At 37.0% G+C, this 19,724-nt stretch overlaps 1 protein-coding gene across 2 annotated transcripts in view; it reads right to left on the bottom strand.

The window, feature by feature from the left end:
- PTAC3 (plastid transcriptionally active 3) overlaps positions 1–15,359 on the bottom strand; it is a 31,195-nt gene extending 15,836 nt beyond the window's left edge. The window contains exons 1-7 of one of the 2 annotated variants that reach the window (XM_077371458.1): positions 14,932–15,359; positions 11,537–11,708; positions 11,214–11,431; positions 6,767–6,827; positions 6,033–6,105; positions 3,866–3,943; positions 1,501–1,658 (exon numbers count right to left, since the gene is read on the bottom strand). In XM_077371458.1, coding sequence (XP_077227573.1) covers positions 1,501–1,658; positions 3,866–3,943; positions 6,033–6,105; positions 6,767–6,827; positions 11,214–11,431; positions 11,537–11,708; positions 14,932–15,330 — 1,159 coding nt within the window. In that variant the 5' untranslated portion in view covers positions 15,331–15,359. Of the gene's footprint in view, positions 1–1,500; positions 1,659–3,865; positions 3,944–6,032; positions 6,106–6,766; positions 6,828–11,213; positions 11,432–11,536; positions 11,747–14,931 lie in introns of both variants that reach the window. The other variant, XM_077371459.1, reaches the window with a different exon arrangement.
- Between the last annotated feature and the right edge of the window lie 4,365 nt (positions 15,360–19,724).

The raw sequence follows: 19,724 nt of genomic DNA, 5'->3' as shown, positions 1-19,724 counted from the left end.
GTAATTTCAGCCGAAATTTAAAACCTTGACGAGGATAATATGATTGATGTTGAAGTAAAGCTGCTTGGAAAGAGATGAGAATGTTGGTGGACATTGGTTGTTACAAAAAATGTATAGAAGGTGATTCCCTAATCTTTATCAATTGACTCGAGAAAGTTTCTTCCGTTTCTTAGCATATTTCTAGTAAGCTTAGGGAGATATTTATATCCCTACAAAGTGCTCTGATTCCCACCTCGACCATGAAGGAATTATTAAGGAAGATCTTTTAGTAAATCTTGGAGTGCCATGTAGATATTTGATGACATGGAATTATATGCTCTTTTTGTATTTTGTAACCTTTATTTTTTTTCGTTTTTAATTTTCTTTTATCTTGGGCCAAGGTTTTAAATGTCTCAAAAATACCAAATAGACTCCATTACCAAATATAAAATAAATTTCGTTTTTATTTTCGAGCTATGATTTAGGCGACACTTTGAATTTTCAGTAGACATGAATGTCGACATGTATTGCTAGAACTGTAATACTTAATGTGGACGTTATTGTACTATGTCAAGTAAAATGCTATTTATTAGCAAATATTTTGTTTACCTCCTCTTTTATCAATAACTCTTATTTTATTATTAAATCTTCTTTAACTAATATTTGTTCTTATCCCACATCCTCTAAAACCTAAAACATTAAAGAGACACTCTTCTAATATTATATTCATTGTATACTATTTGTCTCTCTTTCTGATGCATATTGGGGACTGAAGATAACTAGATTAGATTGATGACTGAGCTACTGTTTGATTATCTCATGTTTCTTTGAGGCTTATAGTTGCTTAATCCTGAGATTTATTAGCTTGTTAAATGAATACCAAATTTATTTTGTTGGAAATTATGATTAGTAATAAGTAACTTTATATGTAAGTACGTGTATGGGCATATCCCCATTTCTAGTTTTTTAGGGGATGTCGTGTCGGACACCTCATATGTCTCGATACTCAACACACGAATCCGTGTCCACATATCATAGTTTTTTATCCAGAAAGAAGCAGATTTCCTCGTACATGATTTTGGTATCCGCAGATCCTTCCAAAGATGAATTCTTTAGCATTAGATCATCAACATCAAGCTTGAAGTTTTAACAGACAGACAATAAATTCAGTTGATTCTACAAATTTCAAGGCTTCATTGTATCTCAGAAGGGAAATTTCTAGTCACTCTATATGTAGGGCGACTCCATACTTGAAAAGGCATTTGATACCTCTGTACTCCAAATTAAGTGATACATAGGACTTCATACAAGAGGATACCTTTCCAACAAAATTTGATAATCAATATGTTGGTTCCCCGAACTGTGTTAGTTCTTGATGGACATTTTATAAATCCCTACCAAATAAACCTATACGAGTTCCTTGGTAAATTGACAAATTAAAACCTGCTATTGTGATAAAGCGAAGGAAGAGCATAACAATAGGACTTACCAACCAAGCATTTTAAATAAAACAAAGCATACCTTCTCGGCATAAAGCTCGAAGATAAAGAGAAAGTGGATCCCCAAAGTTTCCTTCATTATATAAAGCTTTTGTCCCTCCAGGAAAGTTCTTGAGGGCACGAAAATGCCGGATAGCCTCCCCTACCACACAATACTTCGTAAAGCACTCCACCAATAGCCTGCACTTGAATGGGTAGAATTTGATAAATTTTAAATTAATCAGAGAAACATTTAGTTTATCAAATCCAACCATCATAGAAAAAATTGTTGGCATCAGTTAATTTTACAAAAAGAGGGATATTGGCTTCAAAACCCCTACATTGGTCTAGACTTAAAAATCATCAAGATGCAGTACCCAATGATGCAAAAGAAACAATAAAACCAATAGTTTCCACCAGTAGATGCATAAATTGCCCTATGGAACAAAACCACAGGTTAAATGATCAACAGGGGGAGCATCTCATGGACCTACGAGTCGGTCAAAAATGAGTTGGGAAGCGTATTTACCTCACCATTAGTCACTCGGACATTGCCTTTTTCATAAGCATGGTTAGCAGGTTCACGCACTCTCCTCTGACTATGCATTTGGAAGCAGTTCTGAAGATCCTACGATATCTCAAGGGAACACCTAGCAAAGGCGTTATGTATGCCAAAAGCAAGGTTATAAATTTCAGTTTCAGTTTCAGTTTCGGTTTCACACACCAGGGAAATGGGAACATTTCTGTTTCAGCTTGAAATTTCAGTCTAAAATCACGAAAATGTATGGAAACATATTCTTCATGAAGTGCTTGAATAAGGACAAATATGCACTTAAAAACCATCACATAAGCAAGACAGCCATCCATAATGGCTTAACAACATCGAACACCTAGTGGCATGCAATGTAGTGCATGTCTGATAATTAAGTACATACCACATTTCGTATGTAATACAAAAAAATATAATTATGTAATACGTACTAATATAGTATACCATTAATACACTGACAGTTCTGGTTTCAGTGTGTGTTTCAATTTCAGCATCATTTCGATGGTGATGGAAGTGAGAATATTTTGTTCGCTTCGTATCGATTTCGGTAAAAATTCAAAACCATGGACAAAAGAGGCCATTTAATTATAGAGGGATACGCAAATGAAAACTGGGCAAGCTCTCAGGCTGACAGAAGATCTACTAGTGGCTACTCTACCTTTGTTGGGGAAATCTACTCGCTTAGAAGAGTAAGAAACAAGATGCGATCGTAATATCCCGTCATGATGCTGAATATAGGGCAATGGCTCATGCGACTTGTGAACATATGTGACTTAAGATACTCCTCACAGAGATGGGAGTAGACATACAAATGAAACTCTATTTCTAGAACTAGGCAATCATGCACATCATGCCTAATCCAGTGTTTAATGAAAGAACTGAAGACATCAAGGCTGACTTCACTTTGTAAGAGAAAAAGTGAAGGATAAAATCATTACAATTCTATACTCTAAATTATAGAATCAATTAGCCGGCATTCACACCAAAGCAGCTAGACATGTTCAACATTCACAGTCCAACTTGAAGGGGATTGTTGAAAGATAGCACACTGTGTTTTCATTTCAATTTTATGCATTTAACTTAGGTCAGGGGGTATTTTTTTTTCTTTTTCAATTTATATATTAACCCTAATTTACATGGAATTTCTTATCCCCTTCTCATTTTTTCCTGAATGGTAATCTTTCTTACCCCCTTTGTAACTTCTTATTCTTCTTAACCACTCTTCTCCTTCTTCTTAACCACTCTTCTCCATCTCCTTGATTCTAACTACAATTTATTCATATTAATGTCAATATAATTACATAACTGCCGCTCATAAGTGAAATATAGAAAATAACTATCCTATCCTCACAAAAGAAATTGCTACATCTCATAAATCTCTATAGTTTTCTACACCAGAAAACCCCTTTTTTCTCTGTTGTGGAATATGACACCACTGAAATGTATGGTCTTAGTGGTTCCGTAATCCACAATACATGGAGTACCTAAGCGAATTACCAATATGAGTAGTTCTTCAGAAAAAAAATTCATTTAAGGTTGAACAATAAAAAATGTACGAATTGCTGGAAAAGGAGAGGGACCCCCCCCAAAAAAAAAAAAAAAAAACCTTCTCAACCAAACAAGGCCATAAAGAATTTTAAATGAAAAAAAGAGGCATAATTTCCTATCTTTGGCAGAGACTAACACTAGCATGATCTATGAAACAACGAAGTTCTCTCAATTGACACTCCTAGTGTGATTCTCATTTTTCATCAGGGAATGCAAAACAGAGCAACGAACCATGGAAGTTTCAATCATAAGATCAACTTGTAATTAACCATACACTATTTTATTGACAATGAAAGAGATTTGTGTTTACGTGTATGTCGTCATATTGGGTTGCAAACGCTTATGATCTTCGACCATCATTCCAAGTAACTCAGCAACATCTTGCACTCTGCACATTACATCCAAGCCAAAAAAAAAATTACAGTAAGCACCACGAAACATAACAAGTGTTTCGCCATGTATCATGGCAGTCTTCTATAAGTAATTTAACTCAGTAAAATTAAAAATATAGAGAAACTTGACAGTTCCATAGATAGTACTTAGTCTTGCCCTTAATAGAAGCAAACTGATCATCATTAAGCACTGATACCAATCTCTCTCCCCCTCTGTCCATGGATCTTATTATTATGACCAAAAAAAGTTCTCTATAGTTCTTCACAACTTGTACAGGAAATGTTCCATCGATGTAGCCGACGAGATCCTGTCCCTGCCTAATCACTTGAGACAGCTGACCTTACTTCGTACGACTGATCCGTTTTAAATTGAAACATCCGGTCAATGTTGAGGACTCCCCTCCCCAACCTGCTGGGGTACAACCTGTAAGTCATCTGGTAGCGAGCCGCACTAGCCTATTACATTTTTCATCCCTTTTTTCTATAGTAAAAACTGAGTAAAAAGAAAGAGCCATAGCAGATTCTTTTCTTATATATCCCAACTCTTATAGTAAAAACTGAGTAAAAAGAAAGAGTCATAGCAGATTCTTTTCTTATATATCCCAACTCTTATAGTAAAAACTGAGTAAAAAGAACGAACCATAGCAGATTCTTTTCTTATATATCCCAACTCTCTTAGTAAAAACTGAGTAATAATTAAAAAACCTTAAAAACTTTGCCATTTTAGAAAAATCAGCTAACCCCTTCACAACTCGCAAGCCTTTCCAAGTGGAGTCCAAGTATTTCTCAAACAATATAAATAAATACAATATGTGGGAAGTGTAAGACGTCCAGAAAAAGTTTTCCAGGCTCCATTCTTCGGCATAATTTCTTTTAAAAGTTTAACACATCAAACTTAAGCCTAAACACCTGCTCCATTCTTTGGCATTATTTTTTTTGAAGTTTAACACATCCAACGCACGCACTGACGCACGCACGCACGCACCCACAAAAAAAAGAAAAAAAAACACATCCAACTTAAGCCGAAACACCTTTCTTAGATAGATATCTCCCTCTTTTGGTCAATACAGAAATATTTACTCGAAGAATCCATTTTTAGCCCTGCTATAAAAAGCAAAACTAATGTTATTAGGGAAATATTGATAAGTTTACTTCTTCATGTAGGTAACAGGAAAGCATAGGAATATTTACAAATGTTAAAAATATGAAAAAACCACAGCCTAAGTTGAAACGAAAAATTGACAAGATTCTGGTCATACACAGGTGGGTGCTAGTGACTGACAAAGAGTAGGTAGCGGCAGGCAAGAGAAAATCATGAACAGACCTATAGACATGGATGAACTTGAAAATAGTAAAAAAGAACCATACGATACTGAGTCTAAAATTTAAGTCATTTTTTTTCTGGAGAGGAGGGCAACACAGGAGTCGTTTTCTTCATACAATTCTCCACTCCCCTCCAAAAGTTGTAGACCTGATCTTGGACCACAAACTAAAGATAGAAACATGAATGAACCCTACACAGGGACTATGAAAGAAAGTGAAGAAAACCTAGTGACACCAAAGTAGTGTGGTGTCAGAATGGCTTCCATATTTTATATGGCCTGGACTAATATAAATTGAACATGCAAGATTGTGAACACTTTTAACATCCAATGATAGCATCTTAAAGATCCAATGATAGCATATTAAACAGTAAATTACAAATTAGTCACAAAAAATAGAAGGCCTTCAATGTGAAAAAAAAAGTATCAGATAAAATATCAAGCTCTAATCAGCTAATGAACCAATTGCATTGCTAAACAGGTAAAATAAAATGAAATTGTTAACTTCAACTTCTCCAAAAGCTTAAGCTGTTGGAGAAAGGCGTTATTTATCTTTTATACTTTAACACTCCCCCGCACGTGTGGCCCACTTGGCAAACACGTGGCACATGTGGTCCCACTTTGGGCCGACGAACTCAAGACCTTTGGCTCTGATACCATGTTAAGTTACCAACTTCTCCAAAAGCTTAAGGTGTTGGAGTAAGGCATTATTTATCTTTTATACTTTAACAGAAATAAATAGGTCCAACACCACAAGGTTTACCTATCATAGGATTCAGCTCTAGTATATGCTTGGATCACCCAATTGTACGTCTCTGTGTCGGGTTTCATGAAATCTGCCATGAAATTTCCCTGATTATCATCATTGAAATATCGAACAAAATAAAAGTGTTAACTGGAATCTATCCTGACCCAAAAGACGGACCTCCCTCCGCAAACAAATAGATATTGTTTCCATAATATAGAGGAAATTCCCAATGCACAGCATCACTCCAAAAGCAACAGCATGATTTCCTCAATTTGACATACAAGCTACAGACAGACTATAAAAATTGGTAGTACAACACATTCTCCAATGTACATGTGGCATATGTAGATGATTGGAACCCTTCAACTGATGTGACCTACCATGAATGTTCCATTGCCCAAATAAAAGGTCAGAGAGTAAGAAATGTCAAATCAATGAACTCTTTTCCCATCGGATGGGAACCATTGGCAATTTCTTTTACTGTCCCATTGTAGGCTATCAATTGAATAGCTGGGATCATCTGATCAGTAAAAACCTTGGAATGCGGCTCACCCAATGATATGAGCAGTTCCAATCACCTAGATGTGTCGCGTGTATAGTGGAGATTGTATTGAGAGTTTACATAGGTTTACTGCTTAGGTGAAGTGCTCTTCTACTTAAACCAACTTTTAGAACGGCAACTGGATACTTAGAGACATAAAGATTGTTTATACGACCCAAATGTAGAAGTTCAGAAAAAAAATCTAAACCTTCCCCATATTCCATGTTCTCAAATGTTGCAAACGCTACTTCAGGTATTCCGCAAGTAGCCTACACAATAGAATCAAAATTAAAACAGATTAGTTAGTTGCATGTAAACATTATCATGTGAACAAAGCTTACATGCGCAATTCAAGACAGGGCTTGAGACCATCAACAAAATAGTTGGTGAAATAAAATTAGTTCATGAGTTCAAGAAATGTGTTGTTGAATGTAACATGAACTCAACTTGTAAAGACCACTTTTTGACACTTTCTCTCAATTCCTTAAATTTTGAATTTTAGACCGTTAGATCGTATATCGAGGATCAAGATCATCGATCCACTTTAGACCAACCCTTGATCCCGAAATATGATCTCTTATTTATCCTTGATCTACTTAGATCAATCGGTCTAGAGATCAATGGCTCTTGTTAATCTATTCTATATTTGTTTCGGTAGCTTGGGGATTAAGTTTTCCGCGGAATAAGAAATCATTTGAAACATATTAAATAAGAAAGTACGTCATATTAGGGGAAACCTACCTTCATTAAATGAAAATCCAGTAAAATATAAAGAAAGGAGGAGATAAATAAGATAGGTTGGAGATTTGATCTCCACTTTTGAGGGAGATCTTGCACACCTCTTTTGGTGGGATAGATTGATTCACTTAAAATTTAAATTCCCTAATTAGTAGCAAATTACTTTATGGAAAAGATCTTGTAGTTATAAGATTTGGCAACTTACCTTTATTGCTAAACTCTTTTGGTGGAATAGATTGATTCACTTAATTCAAATCCCCTAATTAGTAGCAAATTACTTTATGGAAAAGATCTTGTAGTTATAAGATTTGCAACTTACCTTTATTGCTAAACTCTTTTGGTGGGATAGATTGATTCACTTAATTCAAATCCCCTAATTAGTAGCAAATTACTTTATGGAAAAGATCTTGTAGTTATAAGATTTGGCAACTTACCTTTATTGCTAAACAAAAAGGAAGGAATATAGGTGATTCCCCATATCATGCCAAAAAAAAGAAACCCACACCCCACTCTTGCTTCCTTTATATATTGCCTATATTTGTCCTTGCCTTAGTCTCCTTGCACACAATAACAGTAGGAAGAAAAGAAGAGAAGAAAGAGAAGTCATGTAGATCCTTAAGAGAAGAATTCACTTCCTTCTACTTTTCGTGACTAAACAAGTAAGTACCCTTATTACCTTCCTTGTCTTATTGTGTTTTCTCTTGGTCCCAAAATGGACCAGATTTAACGATGTAATGAGTAGTTTTCCTTGGTCCCGAAACGGACCGGATTTAACACTGCTTTTGTGTGTTATTGTTGGTCCCAAAATGGACCAAATTAAGCGTTGTTTTGTATGTTGTTCTCGGTCCCAAAACGGGACAGCAACTTAATGTCTTCACGTATGTATTTTCCGTCCCAAAACGGGACAGCAACTTAATATTTTCGCGTATGTATTTTCCGTCCCAAAACGGGACAGCAACTTAATGTTTTCGCATATGTATTTTCCGTCCCAAAACGGGACAACAACTTAATGTTTTCTCGTATGTGTTTTCCGTCCCAAAACGGGACACCAACTTAATGTTTTCTCGTATGTGTTTTCCGTCCCAAAACGGGACAGCAACTTAATGTTTTCGTGTATGTATTCTCCGTCCCAAAACGGGACAGTAACTTAATGTTTTCGCGTATGTATTTTCCATCCCAAAACGGGACAGCAACTTAATGTTTTCGCATATGTATTTTCCGTCCCAAAACGGGACAGCAACTAAATGTTTTCTCGTATGTGTTTTCCGTCCCAAAACGGGACAGCAACTTAATGTTTTCGCGTATGTATTTCAACTTAATGTTTTCGCATATGTACTTTCCGTCCCAAAACGGGACAGCAGTATAGTGTTTCAGTATGGGTGTTTTTACGCCCAAAACTGGGCAGCAATATGATGTTTTGATGTACGAGTTTTATGCCTTTAAACAAGGCAGCTATTAGTGTTTTTTAGTGTGACGGTTTGCTCGAACAAGGCAGCAATATGGTGTAATTAAGAGTATGCGTGAGTCCCACTACGGGACAGGATCAAGATTAATTAGTGTACAAATTTTTAGCAACTTGAACCTAGTCTAAACTGTCATTCTCTACACTCAACTATGTGACTTCAGGATCGTTGCACTCTACTCTCTAATATGAGCCATCTCATCCTACTGCGTTTGTAAGATTAAGGCAGGTGATAGCAAACTTTGCTCGTATGGCTTTCAATTCATGCAACAAGAATGGTGAAGTATCTAAATTTTTATGGTTTTCTAAACTATTCTATGATGAATGAAATTTTGTCTCTTGTATTACATGTTGGAAATGGAATCTGATTTCTAATAAAGAATTATCAGTTTAATTGCTTTTATCATATGAAATAACTTAAAAGTCGTATGGAAACATAAGAAATATCCAAAGAGTAAATGGGAAAGGGTGATGGGAAACCATTGAGTTATCCCCGTAATTAAAGGTATACAACTTGGGAGAACCGCGCAACTCCTAGTTGATGTTGGAATCCTACGGAGACCAAGAGTCCCTAGGCGGTATGATCTACCGTAATAAGTCCACGCGGAGTCGACCGTGTCGGCAAGGGCAACAAGCTAGTGGGAGCTGGAGTGACCTGGGTTTAAATGAAATTGTTATGATAAGAATGTGGTAGATTTATAATTGTTCCTAATGTTATTGAATTATGCTCTTTCAGTTATTAGTACATTTGTTCACCCTAAATGATTTTTCTATTAAGTTGCAGAAGATTTTGGTAAAACATTATTTTGGAAAATTACAATTGTCTTATCTATAATATATGGATCTTGATATGTTGTTTTAAATTGAATTCTTATACTGGTTCAGTTTCTATCATTCTGCTGACCTTATTTTCTCCCCAGGATTAGAGAATTCTAGTGAGGGTGCGTTTGCGCACGAGGACGTTTAGGAGCGTAGGATGATGGGAGCAAATAATTAAGGAAGACGATACCCTTCGTCAACCCCTTTGAATTTATTTTAAATTTGCTAGTTCGAGACTTTACTTAATTGAGTAAATTGGTTTTAAGTTAAAGTTATTGTAAGGAGACATTTTGGAAATGGAATAAAAGCGATGGCTATTTAATTTTCATATATGGTTTTTTTTTTTTTTAAATAAAATGGCAGGTGTTTGCTTGTAGCGATCCGGTCATGGAAATCGGGTCGTTACACAACTCAACTCAACTAAGCCTTTATCCCAAACTAGTTGGGGTTGGCTAAGGAATCCTTTAGAAAAATCTTCATGAAGAAGGTGAAAGGATCCACCCGGCTCAAATTGACTAAGTCTACTCCTGACACTAGTTGGGTTCGTCTACATGGATCACTTTCTTCCATTCTATCCTATCCAAGGTCATGTTCTCTGTTATGTTCCTAGCCCTCAAGTCTTTCCTCACTCTTTTTACTCCATCAACTTGGCACGATTCACTTCTTCTCACTGGAGCATCCAAAGGCCTTTGTTGGATATACCCAAACCATCTTAAGTGGTGCTCTCTCATCTTCTCCTCAACTAGTGCCACCCCCACCTTTTTACGGATGTCTTCACTTTTAATTCAATCTAACCTTGTGTGGCCGCACATCCATCTAAGCATTCACATCTCCGCTACACTCATCTTATGCACATTTGAAATTCCCAAGCACTATTCTACAAAAAATAGCACAACTCTATGTGTCTCGCAACTTCATTTGAAATTCTAGCGCCCATACTATGTGACCTGGTAGGTTCTGATTTGTTCTCGAGCAACACATGTACGTGTCTCCATTATGCAAAAACATGAGCTATCAATAAGGGGGCATTAGTAGACAAAAATGGGGCACTGTGTCAACTAGATTTTCACAAATAAATAAATCAGCTCAGTTTCACAAATCTCTAAATGCCCATGACGACTTCGGAACAGAAAAGGAAGATTAAGTTCCCCAATTAAACTCTGCTAGAGCATCATGGACCTTAGGCAAAGTGTGCTAAATTACGTTAAGCTCCCAACGAACCAATGTGTGATTTAGGCTTCATAATAGTTGATGAATTTTGATTTCCATGTGTCAAGCTCAGAAGCTAAAGACATGATAAGTACGAGTTTCATTTAAGCAATTGTAGAGAACCTAACCATCCAGGCTCAATTTTTACGAAAGAAGCAAAGCATGGAACTAAAGAATCAAGTGTTGCTAGAAATAAGCAAAAGTTGTAAGTATAATTGTGAATGCTGACCAGAGTTGCACCAGATTCTAGTTCTTTTGGCTGAATAAGTCAATGATAAGGGCACAAGAAACAAAAAAGCTTTTAATTGTTGTTAACACTAGCCAAAGATTTAACGAAACATACACACAACTACAACTACTGATCTGGGTAGCACCAGATATAATTCGGTTGATTTAAATACGCAATCTAATTGAGCTTTTGACTTACCTGAACACTGAGAAGACAATTGAAATGACGTGTAGTTGCCATTCTTCCTTCAGCCTCCATTTCATAAGCAATGGTCAAAGCATTAGAATGATCCCCAGCTTTACAGTCCTCTTCAATTAAAAGATCATATAGCTCATCAGTGGCCCTCAGTCCTCCTTTTGCACCCTTCAAGAACACTTTATTGGCATCATCCAAATGATTGTTTCTGACTAGTTCCTCTGTTTTTACATGAAATATCTTAATCAACTTGGATCAATCTTGAATAATACAATTCAACAGCTACAGAATAAGTCAAATAATATCGATATAATGAGATTGCATACCCACAAGAACTATCCAAGCTCGGCGGATGTCAAAGTTCAACTTCTCCATTGCTGCAAGAATTTCTAAACCCCTGGTAGCACGACCTTTAGAACCAAAAAGGCGAACTAATGCGACAAATGTTTCATGCAGAGGACGGAGGCCGGCACTCAACTCCCTTCGCAATGACTGCATCTGCATTGAGTATAGTAGTTCTCCAGCATGAGTAAGTTCTGAAATTCACATACAACCACATCAACCAGGTGCAATGGAATGGTAAATCAGTTGTTAATTTCAAAATGATTTATTCATATCATACTTTCCAAGAATAGCTACAACACCAGAATATCTAAAAGCATCCATAAGCATAAAGAGAAGTCGCATGTCAAGTGCTACAATAGGATGTAGCGTTGAGCCATTTCCTAATTTCTATTAGCCACTTACTAGTTTGTGAAGAGCAAAAATTAAATAGAGCATTACCCTTCTAAAAGAATTAAATAGAGAATTTTCATTGAAAAAGCATAGCACAGCCAAATTTAATTCTAGGTATGTTTGGTATAAACGTGTAAAAAAAAGACATAGCACATGTAAAAATAAAGATATAACACATTAACTTTCCCAGCTTCAGTTCTCAACACGCAGAAATATAAAATAAATACAACGGAGGCTCAAAAAGCAACTAGTGAGAATGAAAGGAACAACAATGAAAGTCCCATCCTTCTTATGATTCCCATCATATAATTAAGCAAGAATTTTTCTCACAATAAATTTGTACCCTAAAATTGCATGTGATGAAAATTCCAATTCTATACAACTGATCAAAAGATAACAAAATAATTGTACTCCGCCTCAATTTATTTTGTTTTCTCAGAGTAAGAATCATTGATAGATCATGAGGCCTCTTCCCAGGAAACTTTCTAGTTGGATTGGAAGCCCTCTTCCCCAAAAGCCCACTTCTGAAGCTAAGTTCTCTCACTTCCCAAATTTAAAAGAAGCATGCTTCCTATGTGTTCTCTCTTAATTAAGAGCACGTTTCCTATATATGTGATTATTTTTTCCTAAAAGAGTGTTCTCTCCTTTCGATAATGTCGAAGAAGCGTATTGAAAAGAAGAGTGTATTTAAAACTTAAAAACTCATCATAAGTTTCAATTGAAAATGATGTGGATCTTTTTCCAAAAGCTTAAAATTAAATCTACATGAATAAAATATGCGAAACTATAAATTCCTAAAACTTGTAATTGTAATCAGTTGTGAGGACATCTTTACTACTTCCTTATCCACATTAACCCTTCCTCCCCAACCTACTATTAACCTTATTCAGTCTATACACTTCTTGTTCGCTTCCAATGAGACTCTTTACACTCTTCATGTTGACTTTCAATGATTTTTTGTAATGAAGAGAAATTTTGTTAGAAGGAAGAGAGGAACAAGCCACGACCAAGATGGTCAATACAAGAGGAAGAAAGGTTGTGCTACCAAACAAAAAAAACAAGAGAGCTGAAATCAAGAAGGGAGAAAGTCTAAAAATCCCAAGCTAGCCCTTTCCACCCCAACACTGGGCTCGCCTCCCTGTTAGCTGATCTCATAACATGACAAAAAAGAGACATGCTTCCCCTTCTAGCTGATCCTGAATCTCCTCTATCTAATCTGCGAGCGTCCATGGATAAGGGCTTCTCCCATCCAGCCACCTAATGACATTTAGTGAGTCCCCTTCCAAAATAAGCCTACGCAAATCGTCTCTCTATAAGCCTGATGCAGGATAGCTCTAACTTCCACTTCATTTGAGGCCTTAAACCCAATCGGTCCTCTTGAAAACTTAGAGATCTCTCATCCGTCAAAATATGATGTGCAACCAGCATCAAGATGAGATGAAAGAAACACAATACACAAAAGCAAGAAACACAAGATTTACTTGGTTCAGTAGTATGCCTACATCCACGGGAGAAGACTTTCACTATTTCGGTTACAATCACAAGACTCTCCTTCTTTCCTCTCAGCCAAGAAAAAAACACAATAAACCTTACTCCTTGTGTAACCCTAATACGGGGCTTATATATTAATGTCACTACATCAAGAAATTCAGCTGCACAAAAGGGCCGTCAAGGTACTAAATCACTGCCAGAATACAAGAAAACTGCGCAACAAGGCCAGCAATGGACCATCTGGTCACTCCATCCTCATCTCTTAGGAGGCCCCAGATTCCAGCCAAACAGGGGTTTCCAAGGCTCGATCCGTCGAAATTCAGCTTTAGCATTCCTGGGTCCAGGGTCCAGCAAGGAGTAGGCTCATCACTTTACTTTCAGTGATACTCCTCACGTGTTTCCTCTTTACTTTTTTTAGAGCTTTTAGCTTCTCACATTTTTTCTTTTCTAAACCAGTCGCTTACAGCTTATGCTTCCTGCATCACGTCTTACACTTGCTTCCCACTCTGGCAACTATGGAATGATAAATTGTGATGGAAAATGAATGACTAGAGCAAAAGTCTTTATAGGAACCCGATGAACCCTACACCAGATAAAGGTCTAACAACCCCAAAATCAATTGTAACTCAGTAGTTACTCTAAGTCGGACTCGCCTCGAGGCTCGATCAAGTCAATATGGGTTCTTTTGTTTGTTTGTTTTTTTTATGTTTGGCATGTAAGATGGGCTTTGATGGACCCTTACAAGTTACTAATTCTGAACAAAACATTTATGTTCATTCGAACCCATCTCCAATCAACCATCCATAGTAGACTTTAGGTTCAACAGGAAAGACTCAAAGCAGCAAAATAAATGGGTGGTGCATAGCCAACCAAATCAGCATCAATCAACTTGAACACGACCAATTTCAACAAGAACTTGGATTAAACTAAATCAGGTTCAAAATACTTCCGGGTAGGATTTTTTTTTTAAGAATGTTTTAGACACACAACTAATACAATCACGGCATTAAAAATGCCAATCAAATTAGTGCTTGTTCAAAAGTATGTACTACCTAAATAGCCAGTTAATGATAGAAGACAAGACACCATCTCATGGTATCCAATTACATGCTCACTAATTATGGATTTTGTCCAGCCTCATGTTACAATTCAAGACCTCTTCACTTCTTTTCTATATTGCAATAATAATATTTTTATCTATAAAGAAAGAACCATAAATGAATGAAAAGCCCCTGAACCAGCGAGGGCTACTCATCGTGCCGTCCATAAGTCTCCATAAGCTTAATCCAAATGCAAAGAGAAGTTCCAAAATAGATAATCAAAATGCTCTCTTAATTCAAATTGCGGAAACACAACAATAACTTCCAATCAAAAGAAAATGCACAAGTTTTCAATTCCCAATTGGTTACCCACAAAATCATATCAAAATTAAATCATGAATTCCAGAAAATTTCGAAAAAAAAAAATAATAATTTATAAAGGTTAAGAGAATTACTGCTCCATCTTCGTCTCCGGTTAGGGTTTGGGAGACAATCAAACCGTGGAACGAATGGGGGCCAGGACTCAGCCCTGCGGCAATCATGTCATAAATAACATCTGAAACTCCAGTCACATCGCGATTCCGAGCACGCTCCATGAGCTCCTCCATGAAGGTGAATCTTAGACCTTTCTCAATTGTCGAGATTGCAGTACTAGAAGAAGAAACTGAGTCCTTTCCCTGCTTCTTTTTCCTCGTTTTCTTCTCAGCTGTGGAAATTGCAGAGAGAATAACTAGGGTTTGAGGTCGAGGAGGAGGAGTAGATGTTGAGGTGAAGCTGAAGTGCGCAGGATAAGAAGACCACGCACCGCTGATGGGATTTTTCGGCGCAGGGGCGCGGAATAAGAGAAGCGCCATTTTTCCCTGTGCGAGGGAGAAAATGGATAAGAGAAGAGGAGGAAGAGGTTTAAATACGCTATTTTTTGTTTTTGGTTTGAATCCAGGTTCAGTAGTCCTCGGATTACCAAAGGTGGTAGTTTAAATTAGGGCTGCAACTCGAGCCGGGTTTTACCCGACCCGCATCAACCCGACCCGAAAATAGCCTGGGTTGGGTTCAGGTTTCATGGGTTTCAGGTCGAGCCGGGTTGAGCATTCAAAAGCCCGCATGAATCTCGGGTCGAGCCGGGTTTGAAGGGGCCCGACCCGACCCGACCCGAGTTACATAATTTATAGTATGTAAGTTTTTTTTTCTATTGTTAGTTAAAAGTTAAAAGTGAAAACCCACGCACCCACTGTTATTGTATGTGAGTGTAATTTCTGCTTCTATGAGTTGAGTTGATTCAAGTGTTTGATTCAGCATTGTTTGATTGTAATTACAACATTGTTTGATTACAACATTGTTTGATTCAAGTGTACAATGTGAGTGTAATTACATCATTGTTTGATTCAAGTGTAATGTGAGTGTAATTTCTGCTACTATGAGTTGAGTTGCCTTGCCAAACAAGAATTTTCCTTAAAAAATTGCGTCAACGTGAAAAAACCCGACCTAACCCGAGATTTATCATGGGTAGGGCGGGGTTTGAGAATCGTGGGTTTTCCGAAAAAAAACCCAACCGACCCGATTTCTCGGGTAGGGTTGGGTTCTCCAAAACCCGACCCGCCCGACCCGAGTTGCAGCCCTAGTTTAAATAAATAAATGGGATTTGGAGGATGGATTTGAAACGGGGGCAAAATAGATGATTTCATATTCCGGATTCTAGCACTCTAAAATCTCTATATACACTCCCAGGCTACGTATTAGGAATTGGAATCGAGATCATATTCTGATTCCTATTCTGATTCTTCCTGAAACGGAATAGGAAGAAAATATATATATATGAATATGAATGTGTATATGAATATGAATGTGAGCGAGTTTACCCATAAAATATATATATATGAATGTGAGTACTCCAGATCATCTCCCTAAGAATGCCTCTTAGTGAAGTTCCATTTATAGTGAAAAAGTACAACAAAAGAGTACGATGAATTAAGGAATATGAACTAGGGTTAGGTTAGTTGTTAAACGACAATTGTAACATAGAATGTTGCTAGTAACAAAGTCCTACACCAGAGAGTTTATGCTAAGGCGATAAGAGAGATTACCTAAAAATCGTGGGGAGACCGTGCTTAAATTGAATCAGAAATGAGTGTCATAAATGATCTTACAATTAGTATAATTTTAGGATGTTTAGGAAATGAGAAAAGTGTTCCTGAGTTCTAGCTCGGATAAGCTTATCTGAGCTAGAGCTCAAAAAACATATGTGACCCCATATTTTTAGGGTAATCCAAAACATTCATTTGGAAAGCCCTTCTCTGAATAGGGTGTGTACCAAAAATCAGCCCTATAGGATCATCTTAACCCTGCCATTTGTGGAGGGAAAAAATGGGCATGGACACACATCCATTTTCCCCTCCACCTTTGATTGGGTTAGGATGATCCTATCCATTTGATTTTTCGTACACACGCCTTCCAAATGAATGCTTTGGATGCCCCAAAAAATGTGGGGCCACATGTGTTTTTGAGCTAGAGGAACACTTTCCACTTAGGAAATATTCAAAACATAGTATTAATATCTATAGTGGCCCAACACGTTTCCATTGATCACAAAAAATGTCCAAGTAATTAAAATAATTTATGTAACTTCTTTACTAATTTTTAGATAAAGTTTCAATAGGTTTCGGTGGAACAAACTTGGCTCCAAACCGGTTTGGAGGAACTTCCTCCAACCCCTCTAATAGCAAGGGGTGTGGAAATATGAGAAGGAATTGATATTTCCACACTCCTTGCTACTAGGGCTATTAGCAATGCGTTGGAGGAAGTTCCTCCAAACCGAGCCAAGTTTTTTCGGGTTTCGGTGGGTGCTAGATAGAGAAAGTATGAATAATGTTTTTAGGACAACAAAACTAATACACTTTCTATATTTATTTTTGAGTTTTTATACGATGCCCGACCGTCAAAAATCAAGGCCCTTGCAGATTTGACAGTCGGCCACCATATAATTTCTCTTTATTTTTTGGGATGCTCTAAAATAGAAGTTTGGCTTTATTTAAGTTGATCTAATGGCTAAAATTAACTATCAAGGAAAATGACACCAGTGCTGCAATGTTTTGATATTTCCGCACTATTTTCTTGTTTTTTAGTATTTAAAGGGCTTGTGAGAGCTTTTTGGGAACTGTAATAACCTTTTGACAGCCCTTTAAATACTAGAAGACAAGAAACTTGCACGGAAATATAAAAACATTGCAGCGCGCTAATATCATTTCCCTATATCAATGGCTATAATTAAACTAGGATTTTAAGGTATTTAAGACTATAAATATTAAGTTTTGATGTACTTTTTAGGAGGTCAATGAATGGTTACGAGTTTTTCCTTTTGACTGCGTTTCTTTCAACATAAAATGAAAGTCAACAAATTTTATGTGAAAAAATTTACAAAATTTACTTTACGCCTAATTTTGGTCAAAAAAAAAATAGAGCCATTGAGTTTTTTTTTTTTTTTTTTTTTTTTTTTTTTTTTTTTTTTATGACATAGGGTATCCCTACCCCATTTTAGGGCACGTACGGGCAGGGGCGGAGTTAGGAATTTGCCCCACGGCGGCAAACAACTCATCAAATTTGTGCAGCTCAATTACAGTTTCCATGTAGAAGATTTCAAATATTTTAAGTTTTCAAGCTCATTTTTACTTTTGCTCCGTTTCTTTCAACATAAAATGAGTGCAAAAACAAATTTTACGCCCATTTTTACACTAAAAATGAGCATACAATTTGTTTTATGCCTATTTTACGCTATTTCTTTCAACGTAAAAATGGACGTAAAATTTGTTTTATATTCACTTTTACAACATAAAACACATTTTACGTCCATTTTTACATCGAAAGAAACAGAGCCTTTTCGGATAGAAGTGTAAAGTACCTTCTCAAGCAAAACTACAACATAAATTATGGGTAAGTTGAAGTTTGTTAGAAAAATGCTGTAAAAGAGAGTGAAAGAGTAATTATGTTGGGGTTGTTAATAAAGACAACATAAAGTATTATATTCACTTTTACCACACGCATCGGGTAAGCCCGGGGGATTCGAACTTGCATCGAATCCCCCGATCTTGCATCAGTAGGGAGCAAAACCACGACGCCACCCAATGTGCCAACCCCGTACGGGTTTTACCTTGTTACAACTTCTCCTTCCTCTAAAGTCTTACCTTGTTTTCAATTTTACCCTTGGTTAGATCATATTTTCATCAAATTTGTCATGTTATCACTCTTTGGCATTATCTCTGAAGATGTATTAAATTACTCGAGTGATTGTTGAATTCTTTAGCGAGTTTTCTCTACTTTTGATGAATTCTTAAACGACTTTTCTACTTTTGAATTGCTGGGTAAGTACTGGCGGATAACTAGGGTGTGGTCTTCCGGAAGGGTGTGGCTCTTTGGCGTAAAGTTATGGGTTTGCTCCCCGGCGACGAGCGTTCGAATCCCCCCGTGTTTACCCGATGTGCGTGGTCTTCCGGGTGCCTATGCGCATCCCTAGGGAATAGTCCCGCCCTACAAAAGTGGGGTGGGGATACCCTATATATGGCATAAAAAAATAAAAAAAAGGATAACTAGCCACCGGAAAAAGCTTTGCCAATGTTCTTTTAGCCAGTGGAAAGTTGGGCACTGATAATCCACCGGTAAAGAAATGGCCGGCCGGTCAGGACTACAGACAACAAAAGGCTAGTTTCTTCTCCATTAAATCCATTTCACCATATTCTTTCTTATGTTTTAAAGCCATATACGAACTATAATTTTAGTTTCAAAAACTTGGTGATTGTAGAGCCAAACACACCTCTCGTAAGGAAGTGAATCTCCTATTACTTGAACATTTACGTATGGATAAAGAACTACTCTCCTTGTAGAAGAATGCGAAGGGAGAAGGGCGCCATCAAAATACATGTGCATGCACTATGCCTTGTAACTATTGAGATACGCACATGAAACTATTTTCTCCCATGAACATCCTGCAGTTGCGATAGTGGGTTTGGATTTGATGCGACGCCCAACCTTAAGTCCTGTTTTGTTTCACTAAACCTGATAGTATGTGGTTTGGTAGTGTGTAGTTTCTCATGAACACCACACATTTGTAATAATGGTGTTGGATTTTGATGAGACAACCAGCCCTTAGAGACCTTTGATGCAATTTCCCTTTTAATTCTGTTGGATAAAAAGTCCTCGACTTGTTTTACTAAACATAATATATCATTGGGTTGAGTGTAGTTTCTCATGAATACCCTAT

This window comes from Tasmannia lanceolata, unplaced genomic scaffold (assembly GCF_043159265.1).
Source record: "Tasmannia lanceolata isolate RefF3 unplaced genomic scaffold, GAP_Taslan_0.1 ptg000037l, whole genome shotgun sequence".
NCBI classification, from domain to species: domain Eukaryota; kingdom Viridiplantae; phylum Streptophyta; class Magnoliopsida; order Canellales; family Winteraceae; genus Tasmannia; species Tasmannia lanceolata.
This window is presented reverse-complemented; position numbering and strand designations above follow the sequence as displayed.